General features: G+C 41.1%; 1 protein-coding gene across 3 annotated transcripts; it reads left to right on the forward strand.

The window, feature by feature from the left end:
* Positions 1-521: 521 nt before the first annotated feature.
* Positions 522-17,865, forward strand: NUB1 (negative regulator of ubiquitin like proteins 1). 3 transcript variants are annotated; one of them, XM_082479650.1, is made up of 15 exons: positions 522-557; positions 4,480-4,597; positions 4,682-4,843; positions 6,882-6,940; positions 7,511-7,581; positions 8,446-8,628; positions 10,180-10,268; positions 11,677-11,783; positions 12,663-12,849; positions 13,227-13,334; positions 13,505-13,657; positions 14,788-14,934; positions 15,220-15,318; positions 16,035-16,227; positions 17,182-17,865. In XM_082479650.1, the coding sequence occupies exons 2-15, from the start codon at positions 4,481-4,483 to the stop codon at positions 17,343-17,345; spliced, it is 1,839 nt and encodes a 612-aa protein (XP_082335776.1). In that variant the 5' UTR covers positions 522-557; position 4,480; the 3' UTR covers positions 17,346-17,865. The 3 variants fall into 3 exon arrangements, with proteins under 3 accessions (XP_082335776.1, XP_082335775.1, XP_082335774.1); XM_082479649.1 differs by lacking the exon at positions 522-557 and adding an exon at positions 640-747; XM_082479648.1 differs by lacking the exon at positions 522-557 and adding an exon at positions 1,490-1,513.
* The last annotated feature ends 464 nt before the right edge of the window (positions 17,866-18,329 follow it).

An 18,329-nucleotide genomic window follows, 5' to 3' on the forward strand; every position in this document is an offset into this window, starting at 1 on the left:
CACTGCTGCCCTCAAAGAGCAAAGCAAAAAAAAAAAAAATCCTTCTCAACTGTCCTTCCTCCCTGGCACATTTCACAGCATCTCAGCTTTTTGGGAAATGCTGCCTCCCAGCACTGACAGGAATTTCAGCCCCTTTTGTCTCTCAAACGCAGAGGCGACTGCAGCGCACTCGGCCTCCTCCAGGCCCCTACCCCTCCTGGTGGGCAGATTCGCTCAGGTAGCCAAGCGCCTTGGGGACCCCCACCACCGCCTCCCAGGGGACAAGCAAACCAGTCTGCGCTGTAAGACAGTACAGGAACAACACCACCTCCCCCTGAGCAACACAAAACCCGCAAACACCTCACTGCTACATAAGGGCAGGACGCTAAGATGGTGGGTGGAGCATGGCTTCACCCACGTGACAAGCACCCGCCTCACTCCCATGACCCCCGGCCTTCCGGGCTTCCGTAGGAGCCCGCCTCTCCCCCGCCAATCAACGGCGGGTGTGAGGTACACATAAGCCCCGCCCCTCGCGCCTATCCCACTCATCCACCGTAAGGCGAGCGGCGGGTGCGCAGGTAAGCGCGCGCCGGCGCCGCCGAGGGGGTGGGGCTTGCGCGTGGCCCTGCCCCCGGCCGTTGGTGGGACCGAGGAGCCGCCCCGGCCGCCGCCGGCTCCGTCGCCTCAGGGAGGGCGGCCCCTGCCGGGCCCGAGCTCCCCTCAGAGACCGCCTGGGCCCGGAGGCTCGGCCTCCGCTGCGGGGCGCAGGTGGGTTGCTAGAGGGCCGAGTCGGCCGGAGCCCTGCCGCCCGCCCCTTCCCCGCCGTGCCTGCCTGGCCCGGCCTGGCCGCCTTCCGCTTTGAGGTTGCCCCGGGGGATCGTTGCATCAGCTCCGCTGCCTCCATGGGAGGCTCCTGCCGTGGTTGCCTGGGTGCTCCTCGGCCGCCTTGTTTTGGAGGAGCTTGGAAAGGGCGGCGGCTTCATGGCCGTGCCTAAAATCCCCTGGTGACACCGGTGACTCACAGCCTCGGTGCTCTCGAGCTGGGGGAGAGGCTGGATGTGCGCTTGGGGAGGCCTAAGGACGCCCCAGGCTGGGACTGACAGTGTTTGGGTTGCCATCCCTTCCCCGAGCCGGTGGCCCGTGGTTTACTCACTCCTCACCCTGCTGCCGTCTCTTACCCCCCCCTTTAGCCATGGGGAATATACCGTGGTTGCACCAGGTAGTAACTTTACACCTTGTCTTTGTGAAAAATTAATGCATACTGCTTTGTTAGTAAACCACTCTGAGAATCATCTCTTCCTTCCCTCAAAAATTTAGCTTTTTAAGCTTATTTCTGTAATTGCTTTCTTTTATGTCATATATAAGACTAACTGGCTTTAGAGGATGACAGTTACCAAGAACTCAGTCTTGCATTCAAAATGGCCTTTGGGAAATACCCCTGATTGTTTACCGAAATTAGTTTTCGGAAAGTCCCTTTCAACTCTTACTGAAAGTGAAAGTGCCAGGAGCACTTGTGGTGTTGGCTGGTGGAAAAGTAAGTTAGAAATGTTTTTGCTAAGGATTGTTTTGGAATTTAGTTATGGTGAAATGTGAATTTGTGTTAAAGTGTTAACATAAAATGTTAACTTTTGTGTTTGTGAAAGCAAAACTTTTTTTTTAATAGAGGGTTGGAAAGAATAAGTTTAATTGGAGACTCCAGTAGTGTTTTCTGGTTTAATAGCCTAGGAAGAAATCAAAAACTTGCAAAACTATAAAATGGTATTGATAAAAAGATGAATGACTAATTTATAAGTGCAACTTGTATTTACAATTCATAGTCTTAAGCGTAGGTTGCAATTTTAGACTCTGGTTGCCTCAAAGCCATGGATACTGTTATTGTTTCTTAAGTTAATGTTAAGTAGGATTATAGCTATAAAATGGTTCTTCAGCATAACCTAAAAGTGGGAAAACTATGGTTACAGGTTGTTCATAAGAATTGCCTGGCATGTTTTGGAAAAGGGAAGAAGCTGCATTAATAACTTCAATACAACTTTCTGAAAATTGAGCATGTTTGTTGCTTTCTGCTTTGTAAATGCCATGTTTTGCTTTGGCCCTAAAATAACATCAGTGTCATCCCATCAAGAAAAAGAATGCATGGTTGTGTCTCCTAGTTTGGAGAGACACTATGCAAATTATAGCAATCAATTAGGACTGTTAAACCATCCACTTGCTCAGTTAATCCTTCTGACTCCTCTTTAGAAGAGACTATTGTCTTTGCAGTGTTCAAAGATTCTTTGTAGCTCGCTAAAGCTGGGATTGACGTAAGGTTAACTGGTAAACTTAACACACGTTGGATGTTTGCCTATGATTTTTTGCTCTTGAATAGTGGTTTTTTTTGAGCAAGGAACAGTCTTTGAAACTGGAAATGTGGATAGAAATGTTTGATTCTTCTTTTCTGTCCTCTTTTCTGCTGAGAGCAGCGGTCTAATAAGTAAGAATGAGAAAATGAAACTGATCTGAAAGAGAAGTGAAACTGATTAATCAAAACTCCCTGCCAAGCTTAGTGCATATATGCCAACATTTTAAATGCTCTCCTGTATAAATTAAAGGACAACTTCTTCCATATGATTCCCAGTGTCCAAGAGCCAAGTCTCCCATGCTTTAATATGTACATAGATTTTATTTGATTTTTCTTCTGTTGATACCACTGCATCTGCCTTTGCTTGCCCCTTTTCTCTGCCTTCTCTGTTTCTTAGTTTGTTTGGGGTTTTTTTTCAGTGGCATGTTGATTCAGTGGTTGCTACTTTCTCTGAGCTAAATAACTTTTGGTGATGAATTCAGCCTAAACTCTTACCTCACTGTCATCTTCTCCCCAGTGATGGATACTTTAATGCCTGGTGCAAATTTACAGTACACTTCATATCTGATCTTAGCCTCTGCACTTTATATTGGTTGTGCCCCATGTGTCTTCTCTAGCTTTGCAGTGGGAGTGGGAAGAGTGTCTCTTGGACTATGAAAAGTGACTCCCTACGATGTCATTGTTGTGATACCAGAATTTTGCAATAGCATTTCATGCTACTGTATAGCTTGAATGTATAAACTTGTTTGCTTGACAAATAGTTGAGACTGAGGGGGTAAAGTGTAGATCACAACAACCCCATGCAGCGCTACTGGCTTGGGGAAGAGTGGCTGGACAGCTGCCTGGCACAAAAGGACCTGTGGCCGTTGATCAACAGCTGGCTGAATAAGAGCCAGCAGTGTGCCCAGGTGGCCAAGAAGGCCAATGACATCCTGGCCTGTATCAGGAATAGTGTGGCCAGCAGGACTAGGGTGGTGATTGTCTCCCTGTACTTGGCACTGGTGAGGCCCCACCTCGAGTACTGTGTTGTTTGGGGCTTCTCGCTACAAGAAGGACGTTGACGTGTTGGAGCGTGTTCAGAGAACGGCAACGAAGCTGGTGAGGGGTCTGGAGCACAACTCTTCTGAGGAGCGGCTGAGGGAACTGGGGTGGCTCAGCCTGAAGAAGAGGAAGCTAAGGGGAGACCTTATCACTCTCTACAACTACCCAAAAGGAGGTTGTAGTGAGGTGGGGGTCAGTCTCTTCTTCCAAATAAGAAGCAATAGGTCAAGAGGAGATGGCCTCAGGTTGCTCCAGGGGAGGTTTAGATTAGATATTAGGAAAAACTTCTTCACGGGAAGGGTTATCAAACATTGGACCAGGCTGTCCAAGGAAGTGGTGGAGTTGCCATCCCTGGAGGTATTTAAAAGACATGTAGATGTGGTGCTGAGGGACATGGTTTAGTGGTGGTTTTGGCAGCATTAGGTTAACGGTAGGACTTGAATTGTTTTGGTTGGAAAAGACATTTAAGATCATCTATGATTATATTTTCCTCTCTTAGTTCATTGTGCTCTAGCTGATCTGACTTTGCTGGAGGGCTGTGAACTTTACCTTATGCTCTTCTCATGGTGGAGCTTGTGGTTCTGAGCTGTCTCTCGACACCTCTTTTCTGTCCTTCCAAATAGGGTAATAATTCATGTTCTACCATCCACTGGTGTAGAAAGGCTGTTCAAGTAGGGAAGTGGAGAAGCAGGAAGGCAGAGGTACAGCAAGGACATCTGTTAGAGGGGGGTTGGGTTGACCCATCTTCTCCAGGGCAGAGCAGTATTGAATCATGGATTTTGATGAATTGGCACCTTCTGCAATCCCAGCTCACATGAGGGGTTAGGAAGAGGTTTAATTTCTCTTGAAATGGAAAGGTCCAACATAGGGGGCACCTGGAGTATCCCTGCTGTATTCCAGGTTTCACCTGCTTTCCAGTTTTTTACAATAGTTTGAACTCTGGTTCCCCTCCTCACCAAAATGCATGGAATGCATTTTATACTCAACTTATTTTGCAGACTTCTGAAATGTCACTTAAACTTCTTGAAAAAGTACAGTATCTTAGTACAGTAAAGCTAAATTAAAAGATTGATTATTTTTCTTTCTTTTCCCTTCCAATTTTGCCTTTTTTTTTTTTAAAGAATGGCGCAAAAGAAGTATTTAATAGCAAAACTGACAAGTTGCTTAAGAGAGGACAAAATTCAGCTATGGAAGCCACCATATACAAATGAAAAAAAAGAAGCTGGTAAAGAGATGAAGGTAAATATTCTCTCTGAGTCTGTCATGCATCTTCCATGTCATCCTGCTAGTGCATTTTCACAGTCTTTCTTGCTGTTTTTTTAGGAGCTTGTACAAAAATATTCATCCAAGCTGAATATCAATGAGAATGATACAGAGAATATGCTTGAAGAAATACGGTGTAAAGCAATTGAGCGTGGAACAGGAAATGAAAATTTTAAAGTGACTGGGATTGCGAGACTTGATATATATCTGCCTCGTAGAAAAGTAAGTGACATTGCAGAAAAGTCAGGATAAGTAGTTTTACTTTGATGGCCTTTTGAGTTCTAGATATGTATCTAACACAAATATTTCCACTTATTCAACTTTTTCAGGTGTTTTGAGATCTGTTAGGTGTATAAAATGGGGGGGGAGTTAATGAGGTAGCTTCCTGGGTATGTGGGAATATCATGGCAAAGTAGAATAATATTGGGAGATCAGTAACTGTCTTCCCTTTAGGATGTAATGAGAAATTTTCTTTCAATTAAGAAAAGTAAATTAGATTTAAGTGTCTATCTAGTTCAGTTTTATTCCTTCTGATGTGACTGTTCACATTAGTGGTAAAGAGCAGGTGTATTTTTTTCAGTTGTAGAATACCTAAAGTTGAATTAGCATATGAATATCACTATCACTATATTGCTGCAGCTTTTGTTTAAATGACAGCTTTAATTAAAAAAAAAAAAAATCCCTTTGAGTGCAATAAGCAACTTGAACTTGGTGTCATCTTAGGCCATGTACAGCTGATGACATTGAAAAGATCTCCTTTAGCTTTTAATTGTGGCATGTGGCAATGGTCTAACAGTGATGACGTTATCCAGCCCAGGCAGCTAACTAAACTTACTTTAAAATAGGTATGTCCAGTGTGTTAACTTGGAAATGAGAAGTAGGATTTTCTGTGGTGGTGGTACTTATCTGTTCTTTTCAAAATTGGGTTCCTAAAAGCTTCACAAAAATAGAACTGAATTAAGTCTTGCCCTTTTAAAGCTGGCTTCAATGTCTAGCTTCATGAATAAAATATGCCAGAATAATGATGTGAATCTAATCAAATCAGTGTCAGACTGATCACCATGCCGGATTCTGTGGCTACATCTGTGCTAGTCAGCTAAACACAGGTAGGGGATACACTAGCTGCTGTTTCATGGACTGCTGAGCTGTTAGCATTGGCTCTGATGCCGTTTAGCACAGGCCCCCTGGTATCCTGTCAAGCGATGCCCAGGCACAGTGTGAGGGGTGACATGGGCCAGGGACCGATCTCAAACAGCACTTTGGATGCAACTGCTCTGCTTTGAAGGCTGAGAGGATCCAACCATATGGATGTGAAGGGTGCTGTGCGAGTTGGTCACAGGACGGAGCAGGCCCTTGGTTAGGTTCTTACTAACATAAAGCTTCTTAACTGGGAATATTTCGCCCTTAAAAACAGTCTCTAGCAAGCACAGCAACTATCTCCAATCACTGCCTAGTTTTGATCAAGTGCAGGAGCAGCATCTTCCCCAATGCTGTATGTCTTTGTCCACTCTGAGAACAGTGAAAGACAATTTCTTTATTTAGGGGCACTTAAGGGTTGTAATATTCTTACCAGCAGCAGAAGTGAATGTTCCCTCTGGAAAAGGGCAATGGTGTTGTTGGTTTTTTTTTTTTTTCTGAAGAAGATCTTAGATGGTAACCTGTGCTTCAGAAGGATTTTTATTATTTATTTTTTTTACTGAAAACACAATACACAATCATAGTTGTTTTTTCTCTTGTAGTGGAAAAATAATTACCAGGGAATGTAATGGGCTAAAGGGTAGAGAGTGCTAAGTGATTGCCATGCAGTTAAATAGTTTCATAATTCCTCTTTACAATGCTACTGGGCATAGGGGAATTAATTAATTTAAAATTCCAGTTTATCTAATCTGGGACCAGAGACACTAATAGGAATTAATCATAACTTAGCCAGTCACAGGTGAGTGGCATAATTACAAAGCAGAGTTAAGATTGGAAGTGCATAATTAAATTAGTTTAAATTGTTTGGTTCTGAATTTAGATTTATCAAATTCTGAATCTTCTGCGTTATGCTTATTTTTAGTGCTGTATAGCAAGTACAAGACTCCCTACACAGAAATTACTAATATGTATGCCCAACCATAACCCTGTTAACATGATTATTTGAAAAAGAAATTGTAGTTGTTGTAAAACAATTCATTAAGAAAATGTCCAAAGTATCTTGATATCATGCTTTTTTTTCCCCTTCCCTCCTCCTTTCTCCCACCCAATATAATTACTACAGAGCAGAAAAATCCCACTGGAAACTAACCTGTTTGTCACAGGCAAGGAGCTCAGATCGCAGTAAGTGTAATCACCCTTGGTTCTTCTCTAATGAGATAGCACAATGTCATACAGTACTAAAAAAGACAAAGCACTATTTGTTCGATTAAGCTTTTTCTTAGCATGTATGTTTGAGTATGTCTGCATAGGATGTCCAGTGTCCCTGCAGGGCAGGTCTTCATGTAAGAAGCTGTGGTTTAACAGATAAACAGGGAAGTTGCAACTGTGGAAGAAGATAGTTCTCTGTAAATCCCCAGCAAGTGCCTGAGAACGCACTAGTGATCAGTGTTCCAAATCTGTAACTAGGCAGGTCTTCTGAACGGTGAACACTAGCTTCTCTTCCTTTTGTGTGTTTAAGCCTAATAAAATCAGATACTTTTCTGTCTGTTTTGCTTTTTCTGTTTCTGTATCCCAAATTTTCCCTATATAGTAGAGAAGACTTTCTGATGACATTTTTCTTCTTGCAGCCTTCTAGACAAAAGTTTTAAGTCACTTCAAGCATACTCATTTTTAAGTTCTATTATTATTCTAACAGAAATATTGTATAGCTTTACAAATTTTTATTCATGCATGGAATGATTTATTTCACAGGATAGCACAGAAACATGCACTAAAAGAAGATGCTATCAAAATAATCATAAATAAGAAGCAGCTCGACCTGGGTATGTATCTAGTTGTACGATAAGATTCTAGTTTCTGATTCTCAGAAGAAAAAATTCTTGCAACTCTGTTAACTTCAGAAATTCCCAAGGAATAGCAATTGTATTTGTAAGGTTCTGCTCTACAGGAAGTGTAATAAATTATAATGATTAAAATTGTTAGATAGAATTAGAGCAATTACCGGAATCCTGTAATAAATGTTGCAAATCCATTTTTCAAGTGTTGAAACACTGAAAATGCACATTTAAGAGAAACCCTAAATTTCCTCCAAAACCATATTATATAACAACACATTCAAAACCTTTTTGTAATGCTTTATACATGTTCCACTTGTCAGACATGTTGTGGGAAGTGATGACAGCAGGTTTCTCTACTTAATGGCCTAAACATCCGTCTGACATTTATTTCCCTTAGAATATGTCAGAAATAGAGCCATGGAATTGACAATAGGAACTTGGATTCAATTTCCAGTTCCTCTATCCTGTTATGGTTGCAGTGTATGATCCTGGACATGTTGTTCCAGTTTTTGTTTGAAGATCAATTAACTGAAATAGAAACTCATAGTTTTTGAATGTTTTGAAAAAAGCAAACAAAGACACATACCAGTCATTTAAAAAGCACTTTTAAGACTCAAGACTGATTCTAATTTCTGAGTTTCTGCTGACAATGTCAGTAATTGGCGGGGGTTTTGATTGAGTTCTTGAATCTAGTCATTAACTCCAGTTCTTCAGTACAGTGTGAGTAATGCAGGGGCTCTTCAGGTTGTTTTGTTTGTGGGTGGTGTTCTCCCCCCAATGGCAGTACAATGTAAAATGGTCTGTCTTCACAAATGGAGTATTTGAATTGTATTCATTATACTCTGGCAGGCAAAACCCTTGCAGACCAGGGTGTAACACACAATGCAAAAGTGATGGTCCTTCAACTGGAACAGAGTGATGAGGAAACTAAAAGAAAAGTTCAGGAAGAAGAACTTCAGTGCAAGAAAGAAAAAGAAATAAATGACAAGATGCAAAGAACTAAGAAGGGTTTGGAAATTCTAGCAGAGAGAGGTAAAGGGGGTTGTTGGGTTGGTTTTCTTTGGTGGGGGGAGGGGAAGATGTGAGTTCATTAATTCTTGTGTATCAAAAATTATCTTCTCCATGGACTTTCAACATAGAGTGCCTGTACCACGGCTAGTTTTCAGTTTATACTTTTCTAGCTTTCTACCTACTTGAAAACTGGAATTTAAGTTGACTAAAACTTCCTCTTCTACTTCAACTCTTCTTACACGACTAGAATGCCAGAAAACACTGAGAAAGATGTAATATGAATCAATTATTATTTAATTGGCACTTGACAGTTAAGGGACTGACTACTTCTGAGAACAGGCTTTAAATTTATTGTAGACATAAGCACAGTGGAATAATGCATTATAAGTCATTACACACTTTTCTGTAGTTTATCTCGGATATGGCTGGGTGTAACCATGGTTTCATTGTGCAGAACAGCTCACTTGTCATTCTCATCTGTAATGTGGCTGTTCTGTTCTTATTGCATTTAATGTTGATTGCTGGCAACTGTGGATTAAGTTAAAGGGATATAGTCAATTTAACAGCAATAATTTTTCAAAATGAGGTTGTGTTTGTGAATTGCATTGCTAGATGAGTTTAAAGCAATTCTTTATTTTATTGTTTCAAAAATCCACAAACAAAAAACTGAAACTGAGTACATAAAGAATTCCTGCCAAATGCAAAAATATGTGAACAAAGCTGCTTTTAATGGTCAGTGACAGCCTGCTTCTTACTATAATATCAGATTTTGAACAAAAAACAGAAGTGATTCCTTTTAGGAATTTAAGGGGTAATTTAGACCCCAGCCCTTGAATCCTGTATAGGGCCTCTTTAAGGTATTTACCAGTAACTGTCAGTTATGGCACAATGCCAGAGTATAGAGTGGAGTCCATAATGGGCTCACAGGCTGAAGGTTGGGAGTGAAGTGCAGAAAGGATTAACAACCCTTTTGTTTCATCTGAGAAAAATTGCAGGGCAGAAGCTTTTAATCTTGACAAATTCCTGCTTAACTGTCTTTTGTGTACAAGAAAAGCATCTTTTCATTTTAAATCAGATGGAAGTGAAAACAAAATTGATAGTTTGGTTATAAGTATTAAAGATGTGGGGAAAAGGAAAATACTGAGCTATATTTTTTTTTCAGTTTTATCAACTGAGCTCAGTTGTGTGTGGGGTTTATATTCTATGCTTTATTTGATAAAGCATTTCTAATGTTATCTTGTGTAAAATGTAGGTGTTCCATCTTCTGCAGAAAATTATTTACAATTCATGTAACTTTTAATGTTGCATCTAAATTTCTGGATGAACAGGGTCTTTTTCCTTTGACATTTCTAAAAGTTCCTTGTGTCTGTCTGATCAGGGCCACTGTTGGTAGGTATGTCCAAAAAACCACAGATGCAGCCTTTGTATGTAATTCTGATTTTTTTTTTTTTTTTTTGTCGTGTTTGCTTTTTTGTTTAACCATGTACTTACTGACTTAAGCTTACAACAGCAGAATTACTCTGTTGAAGATGGTACTTAGTTTTAATTGCTTTTTTTTTTTTCATCTTTCAGAGGAGTATTTGGATCCAGATTCTGTTCCATATCTAGATATAGCTAATCAGACTGGAAGGTCAATCGAGATTCCTCCTCAAGCAAAAAAAGTAAGTAAAAGTATCTTACAAGGCTACTAAGGCAGCTTTTTAAAGCTTGATTCATGAAGCATTTCAAATATTAGATTGAAATACAGTCGGACTTTTGGGGGATGTAACCCTGGGTCCAGTAGATGTTTGCTTGATAGAAAAAGAAAGTGAAATAAAATTGAAGTAGAACTCTACAATGGGGAATACTTCAGTCATCTGGAGACAGAACCTCCGATTGCTGATCTAACTGCAGCTCTAATCTTGCACTGACCCCTGTGTGGTCTGTATCTTGTTTTTGTATTTTAAGGTCATCTTTAACTTCCTTATATCCTAGCACCTACTTTAAATTTTGGGTGCCCTAGAATGACATGGAAATGACTTGTTCATTAGGTCTCAGTTTGAGTTGGAAACTCAATGATTCTCTCAAAATTGGACTCTCTTAAAGTACTTTTGAGATCGCTTGCACTGTGACCCCTCTCAAATTTGTTTACCATTCAAGAAAGTTGCACATTCTCAACTGAAAATATCTTTGGCTGGGTGCATGGATTGAATTACAGTAGGAGTGACATACTTGATGTTGGCTGCTGAAGCAGAAGAATAGTGATAGATCCTATCTTTTAAGATGGCTGTATTTTCTGAAGATAAATAAAAATCTTTACAAATACTTGGAATTACACCCAGTAACAACAAAAAAAAAATACCTCAGGAAGAAATGAGCAGGCCCCAGCATGTGCTAACTGCTGTCCTAGCCTCTTCAGAGGCATACCGTTTTCTGTATCATCTGGAGTTTCCGGATGATTGGAATAACAACTGTCCATTCTGACAATGCATGCTGTTCTGATGAAGTGCTGAAAGTAGTAATTTACCTGGGGAGTTAGAGCATCAAATGTTCAAGTGCACAAGATTTCATCAGTATTGAACGTGGGTGAAAGGAAATATTGCAGGCTGTTTCTATCTAGAAATATTATTTCCATTTGTCATAGTGCAGGAAGTAGTGCTTGCTGGCCACATTCAAAATTTAATTTTCAGTTCTGGGGTTTTGCAGGAGGTGAATAGTTAAATTATACAAGATAGTTATAATAGGAAAGCAAAACAAATTTGATGCTGTTAGGAAGTGTAGCACCCAGAAGAATGCTTAGCTCTTTATCAGTCATCATTGGAAATCTATCTAGAGTTGCATTCTTAAAATAAGCTTGGTGCAATGTTTCATGTATCAGTAACATTGATTGCTTTTAATTAGACAATATTCTAACATTAGCAGATGAGAGAAAAGTACGAAGTGGCATGAAAAAGTACTGCTCGTACAGAACTGATACACTGGTATTTTTCTAGGAAGAACAAGGGCTCTTAATGGATTATCCAGATTATATCATTTTAGTTATAAAAGTGAGTTGGGGAGGTGCAGAAAAGTCTCAATCTGTTTTTCTAGGCACTTGTGCTGGCAATGGGTTATCATGAGAAGGGCAGAGCATTAATGAAGAAGAAAGAATATGAAATAGCGCTGCCATATTTGTTGGATGCTGATAAACACTTCTGGTAAGAACCTTTTTGAGTCCCTTGTGTCTCTTTCCTTTACTGTCAACCAAATACAGGAACGGCTTTACCTCTACCTGTGCATGTAAATTAGGGCCTGTTTTGCCGGGGATTATTTCATACCCCCTCTGCAGATGGGAAACAGCGGACAAAGGCTCTGACTTGCAGTGACAGGTGGCTTCATGTAAAACAGCTGAAACAGATACTGCCACTGGGCAATTTAATCTTTCATATCAACATAAACAGAAACTGTCAATATTCATGTACTGGGCTATAAATTGCATTAGCTTGAGAGACAGTCATGGATACTTGTTTGTAATTGCTTCTGTGAAGTAATAATTTCTTGTAGAAGGTGGAGCAGATAGCTGAGGTCAGTAACCATGCCAGGGTTTCTGCAGGTAAATTAGTTTCCTGTCAGCAGTCGGAGCCCTAAATGGCTCTTTTGAGATCCCCAAAAGTAATACTGTCCCCTGTCTGTTTCTGATCTGTGTGCATGTGCAAGGAGACTGGCACAGACCTCAGTGTGTTCACATACATTAAGGAAGACAGTTGATCTCTGTCCTTTCAAAGATCACACAAGGTTTAATTCCATTCTGCTTTTAAAGAGATACTGTCTTAAATAGTAACAAAATGTGTTGTGATTACTGTAGGTTTTTGAGATGTAGTGTTATCATTAGTGCCCCATGTATTAGTGAATATGATGGGAGATCAGTGCTTTATTAGAGTTCACTGATTTCAGTTTGCTACCTCAAATATGAAGCGTGTGTTTTCTCAAATATGTGAGTATGCATACTTCCAGCATGTTGTTTCATTAGTGTTAAAAAGTATGTGGAAAAAATAAACAACCCCACCTAGAAAACCAATAATTGTTTTATTTTCCAGTGAGTGTAGCACAGAACTGCTGAATACAGTTGATAATTATGCAGTACTGCAGCTGGATATAGTGTGGTGCTACTTCCGCCTGGAGCAGCTGGACTGCCTGGACGATGCAGAGAAAAAGCTCTCCACAGCACAGAGATGCTTCCAGAGGTGCTATGGGGAGAACCATGAAAGACTTATTGATATCAAAGTATGCCGGTTTTGATTTTAATTAGGGTGGCTTTTTTTTCTACATATATTCAGTTATTGTTGAAGTGTTACAATACTGACTTGTAGAAGTTTAAAATTTTCTTGTGTCTCCATAGTCAGTAATCTAGTTGTGTAATTGTCAGCATAGAGAAAGCACTGGACCTGACACAAAGGCCGTGGCAAACGTGTGTTTATATGCACAGACATCATCAGTGTTTTAGATGCAATACTTTGTCTGCACAGTGTGACATATTAGTGACTGTGTCTTCTTTAAATGTGTAAAGTGTTGTAGTCATAATGAATTGATGTTCTACCATATGCTTCTACCCATGTGCCCTCCCCCTCACCCTGCTCCCCCTTGTTTAAACAATTCTTTAGGGAAGCTATGGTCGTGAGAAGGTTTTATTTCTACGGCTTTACCTCCTTCAAGGGATAGGACACTATCACAGTGGCAGAGAAAAGGAGGCTGCTGAGTATATTCAGAAGGTAAGAAGCCATTAACTAAAACTTTTGAGTCATTCACACTAGCTCCTGTGTTTGGGCTGTTTTGCACCTTCTCCCTGTTCTTTGCTTGCTTGGAAAAACGGGGAGACATGTTTTCTTGTTTGTATGTTGGCAATAGTGTAAGTAGTCCATTGTGTTCTTTCTATATACAGGCATCTCGTTTATATGAAGAGCTGTCCATAGATCCCGATAAAGTTTATCGCCTCACGCTTCTGGGATTCTCCGAACAAGAAGCTCGCCTTGCGCTGCGAGCATGCCAGGGGAATGTGGAGCACGCTGCCAATCTTATCACCAACAGGAGAGAGGTATCATAGAATGGTTTAGGTTGGAAGGGACCTTGAAGATCATAGAGTTCCAATCCCCCTGCCATGGGCAGGGACACCTTCCACTAGACCAGGTTGCTCAAAGCCCCATCCAGCCTGGCCTTGAATACCTCCCAGGGACAGGGCATCCACAGCTTCCCTGGGCAACCCGTTCCAGTGTCTCCCCACCCTGTTAAATTTGGTACAGTGAAAGAACTAAATCAAGGATCATATTAGTTGGGTTGTCCATAAGACCATGTTTTGTGCGACATGGTGCTAAATTAAGGACTTTGATTATCATGTTTTAGCACTGTTAGTGTAACTGACAGTTTGGCATCTGTTGCCACAAGTTTCAAACCAAAACTTAATAGAACAAGGGAAGCTCTGTCGTGAAACAGGTGGGATGAGAGAGCCAAAGACCTGTGGTTGTACCACAGAAATGTATAGGAAGACTTTGCACTAGTGTTTGCTAGTCAGCCATACTCCGAATGGGAACAAAACCACCACGATCAAGCTGTCTTGGCTGGTCTGAAAGACAAGAGGCTGCATGATAAAGTGCTGTAAGGGTAACCATCAAGCTACACTGATTATGGTTTTGGACTTGGAAAATCCAGGAAGGGAGAAAGGTGTTTTGTTTGGGGGTTGGGGTTTTTTTTGGTGCTAAAGTGAAGTGTTGTCTAGATCTGAAGTGCCTGAAGCTATGTTTGGTAAGCTGAGGTGGCACTTCTAGACTTGATAGTGAAATGTGGATGGAAAAGTCAAATGGCTGAGAGAAGGGCAGAACAGAACTCCTTGGCTCCATGCCCAGTTCTGACTGTATGTCCTTGGCAAGTCTTGTCTACAGGCCCATCTGCCAAACAGGTTTATCACTTACCACACAGGGCCTATAATAGCTGTGATAGCGTAAGATCCGATCTGCAGAGCGGAAGTATGGCAACAGTGCTAGCTTATGGAAAGGCAACTTTATTTAGTAACAAGTGTCTGGCAGTGCAGTCTGTCTTAAAAAAAAAAAAAATCCCTTTTCCTCAAGAGATTCAAACTCAAAGAAGTAAATCCAAGAAACCCTATATGCACAGGGGAGGGTTGAAACGTTCCCATGCATAGTGAGCTTTGTAATGGCTGTGTTCATGCAGGAAAAGGCACAGATAAGAAGGGAGGAGAGAGCTAAAAGAAGGCAACGACTGGAAGATATAAACACCTTGAAAAGTATGGGCTATTCAGAGAGAGCTGCTCAAGTAGCTCTTCGTAATACACAAGGAAACCTGGACCAAGCCTTTCAGGTAAGTGGTTTTCAAGAGTAGTACTTCTATATAAAAAAAGCAAACAAGTTCTTTTTTATATGTATTGTGTAGCAGATTCTTATTTTCTGTAGTCTGTATTTGTTAGTTCACAGTGACCTTTTCTGAAGTGTAATGACTGAACTTCTGCTTCCTGACTCAGTGAATCAGATATCATTTAAGTTGGCTGAGGTTTGCTTAGATTAACTGTTGGGCTGAATACATATCCATACTGAGGACTATTGTATTTCTGTTGGTCTATTCGGATCCCTTGCTGTTTTATTGTAGTTTATTCTTGACAATCCTGAGTTGTTGTTGGAAGACGATGATGATGATGATTCTGTGGCCATGGACCAGTTTCAGGTTTCCCAGGAAAGTATTGATCAAGTAAGTTAGACCTTTTGCTTTCTTAGGAGTTTGTTGTCTTGTTTCTGAATTATGCCTTCCTTAAAGCTGTAAAAAAATTTTCTTCATGTCACTCGGGCTGTCACACTTCCCTTGCCTGGCATGTGCTCTTCATGGTGAAGTCACACTCATGCTAAAATGTAATCCGTGTGTACTTGCTGCCCGTTACACTAATCTGCCATGCCCAGATGTGGAGGGAAGTCTGTGCACTCTAATGCCCTATCCCAAAAAAGACAGCAAACGAGAAATTCATTCAAGTCCCTCGACATTGCAGCACACAAGGGAAACAGTTGGAATGTGTCTCATCATAGGCTGTGTGAAAAGCTCTTGTAATTAGTGTGGCTATGTAATCAATGACAGATAGGCAAGAAAACTATACAGTACTAGAAGTAAATAGCATGTGCATGCTCCTGATATGCTGGAGTGCTTTGAAGTTTCCTTTTGAAAAACAGAAAAAGAATTGGTCTGATATTAAACAAGAGGCTCTTGATTATGCTCAACATCCCCATTTCTTTAATAGGTCACTGCCCTGTTGTTAACTGTTCCAGTAAACCAGAGTCAGTGTCCTGGAATTCCTGGCATGCAGTGCTTTCATCTGTGTCAGATGCAGAGTTGAATTCCTGTCAGACCCTGGTGCTGGCTGAGCTTGGATTTCTCCATATTTTCTTATGTTTGTTTTTCTTCCTCCCCTCCTGTAGCTGATGTATATGGGTTTCAGCCGTGAGTCAGCAGAGCAAGCTTTAAAGGTCTTTAAAGGCAACATTCACTTAGCTTCCCAAACCCTTGCTCATTATGGGGGAGTTCTTCCTGCTTCGCTGCAGCTGTCTCCAGAAGGCTCCAGTCCATCGGAAGAGTCGGCTTCATCAAAAGACTCTCCTACAGAGTCTGCAGGTAAGTGTTGTGCACAGCAGACAGAGGAGAGAGAAGGGGGAAGGCTGTTCTTCTGGCTCTAGTCCAAAAGAAATACTGGTAAAGGGCCTTGAGTAATGCCCCAGACTACTTTTATTAGTAATACAGTTACAGGCAAGGCATCCATTTGCCCAGATAAGCTGCAGCTCCTGCAGTCCCTAACAGCCACGTATGGAACCACAAGGGGTATGTATCAGCTGTAGCAGTACATAAGGTGGATGCAGCCCAGGAGAAAGGGGTAACCCACAGAGGGGTCCTGAGAAGGGGGAAGGGCTGCTGAGCAGGCTGTGGCTTTGGCACACATGGCTGGAGACCTGGTGTCACTTCTCAAGTGAGGAATGCGTGGCCCCCTCTAGCCCACAAGCAATTCTAGCTTCTCCCATCTAATTGTACTTGCTCACATCAGTTCTCTTTAAAAACAAACCAAGTGCTCCCAGCCTGTACTCTGTTGCAGAGAACAAGTACTGACTTGCACTCTAAGAGCACCTTCCCTGGACGTACCACTGATAGTGATGATTTTTTGGCTTCCTAGTATCTGGGTTCTGACTGCTAGGAAGTTTATTCCAAATCTGTGCTATACAGTCAGCTGATTTGACCACATATTCCTTCCTCCTGTCCCTTATGTGGTAGAACTGTAATTGATACTCACCATTTAGCAAAGAGGAAATGTATGTGTATACACAGACACCCACATATACACTCTCTCCCCCTCCCTCTCCCCCTCCCCCCCATTATTTGTCAGAGCTGTAGTGATCCCTGTTGTACAACTAAGGGCTTTAAATAATAGGGGGAAACTGCCATGCTGCAGTACCTTTTGCAGAGCTATTTTAACTACTGAGGTATCTTTACAGTACCAGGCTCGCAGAGCAGCCATACTGGTGAAGGAGGGTGAGTACCAACTTGTTTGAATTCACTGCTGCTTTTCTTTGTTGGAAGGTTCTTCTAGTTCACCAACAGATGAAGACATGGAGACTGATGCAGTTAATGAAATCCTAGAGGATATTCCTGAACATGAAGAGGATTATCTGGATTTAACACTGGAGGAAGAGGAACAGATCATTCATGAATACTTATCCTATATACAAGTACCACAGCATTAAATCCCATTACATCTACTTCAGTTATATGTACTTACCTTGACAAATTGAGTTTGGATTATAAATGCACCTTCAGCTTATCTCTTACTAAATGCCTTGAATTCAGTTAAACTATAGGTGGAACACTTAATTACTGCTTATTTATAAATCTGCTTAAAGCCTACATTTGTGATACATTGTAATTTATTGTCATAGCAGAAAAATAGAAACATTTATTTTCAGAAGAAAATTTAATAGAACTAAACTATATTTTTATTGTGAAATAAGTTAATGCATTTAGTATGCAAGTAAAGAAGCATTTCTATACCATTTTAGAATACCAGCTTTAAAAAAAAAAATAGTGAGTTTGTAAATTGGAAACCTAGCTCATGAAGTTATAGAGGTATCAGCTTCCAAACTGCTCTCCTTTTCTTCTGAAAGATTTCTAAGAGACATTTACGTATCTGTTGTGCATGGATTTATACTGTGTTCTGCTTGTCACTTCATGCAGGTGTTACACAGGCAATAAAGGTAACTATGTGCTGCTTCTGCTCTCTAAGAGTCTTTCTTCTGTGCTTTGGCTTTAAAACCAGTGGGAACTACCTGGCAGTGCCCAGTGTAGGTTATTTCCTTTTAGAACTAAATAACCAGTTTCCCTGAGCAGCTCCTCTTAACCTCCTGCAGGTGTGTGGCTTAAGATGGATGGATTTCATGGGGACTACAAGATTTTCTTTCATCAGCTGTTGAACAGAACTTGGCTCAGCACTGTCTCAGTAGTTGTACCCCGCTTCAGCATTCCGGAGAAGTATTTTGTTGGTTTTTTTTTTTTTAGTGTGTGTGTTACAATATCCTCTTTTCTGCTATGTAAGCACTCCTCTCCACTGGGAACAGAAGTTCCCCTGCTTGTCAGCTTTTCTGAGTGAGTTTATTTACTTTCTGTAGCTTCAGTCTCACGGCAGAGGGAGCTCAAGCCCTGTCTCCACCAGGCCCAAGGCTGGAGCTGCTGCG

Source organism: Vanellus vanellus (assembly GCF_965231255.1).
Source record: "Vanellus vanellus genome assembly, chromosome: 2".
NCBI classification, from domain to species: domain Eukaryota; kingdom Metazoa; phylum Chordata; class Aves; order Charadriiformes; family Charadriidae; genus Vanellus; species Vanellus vanellus.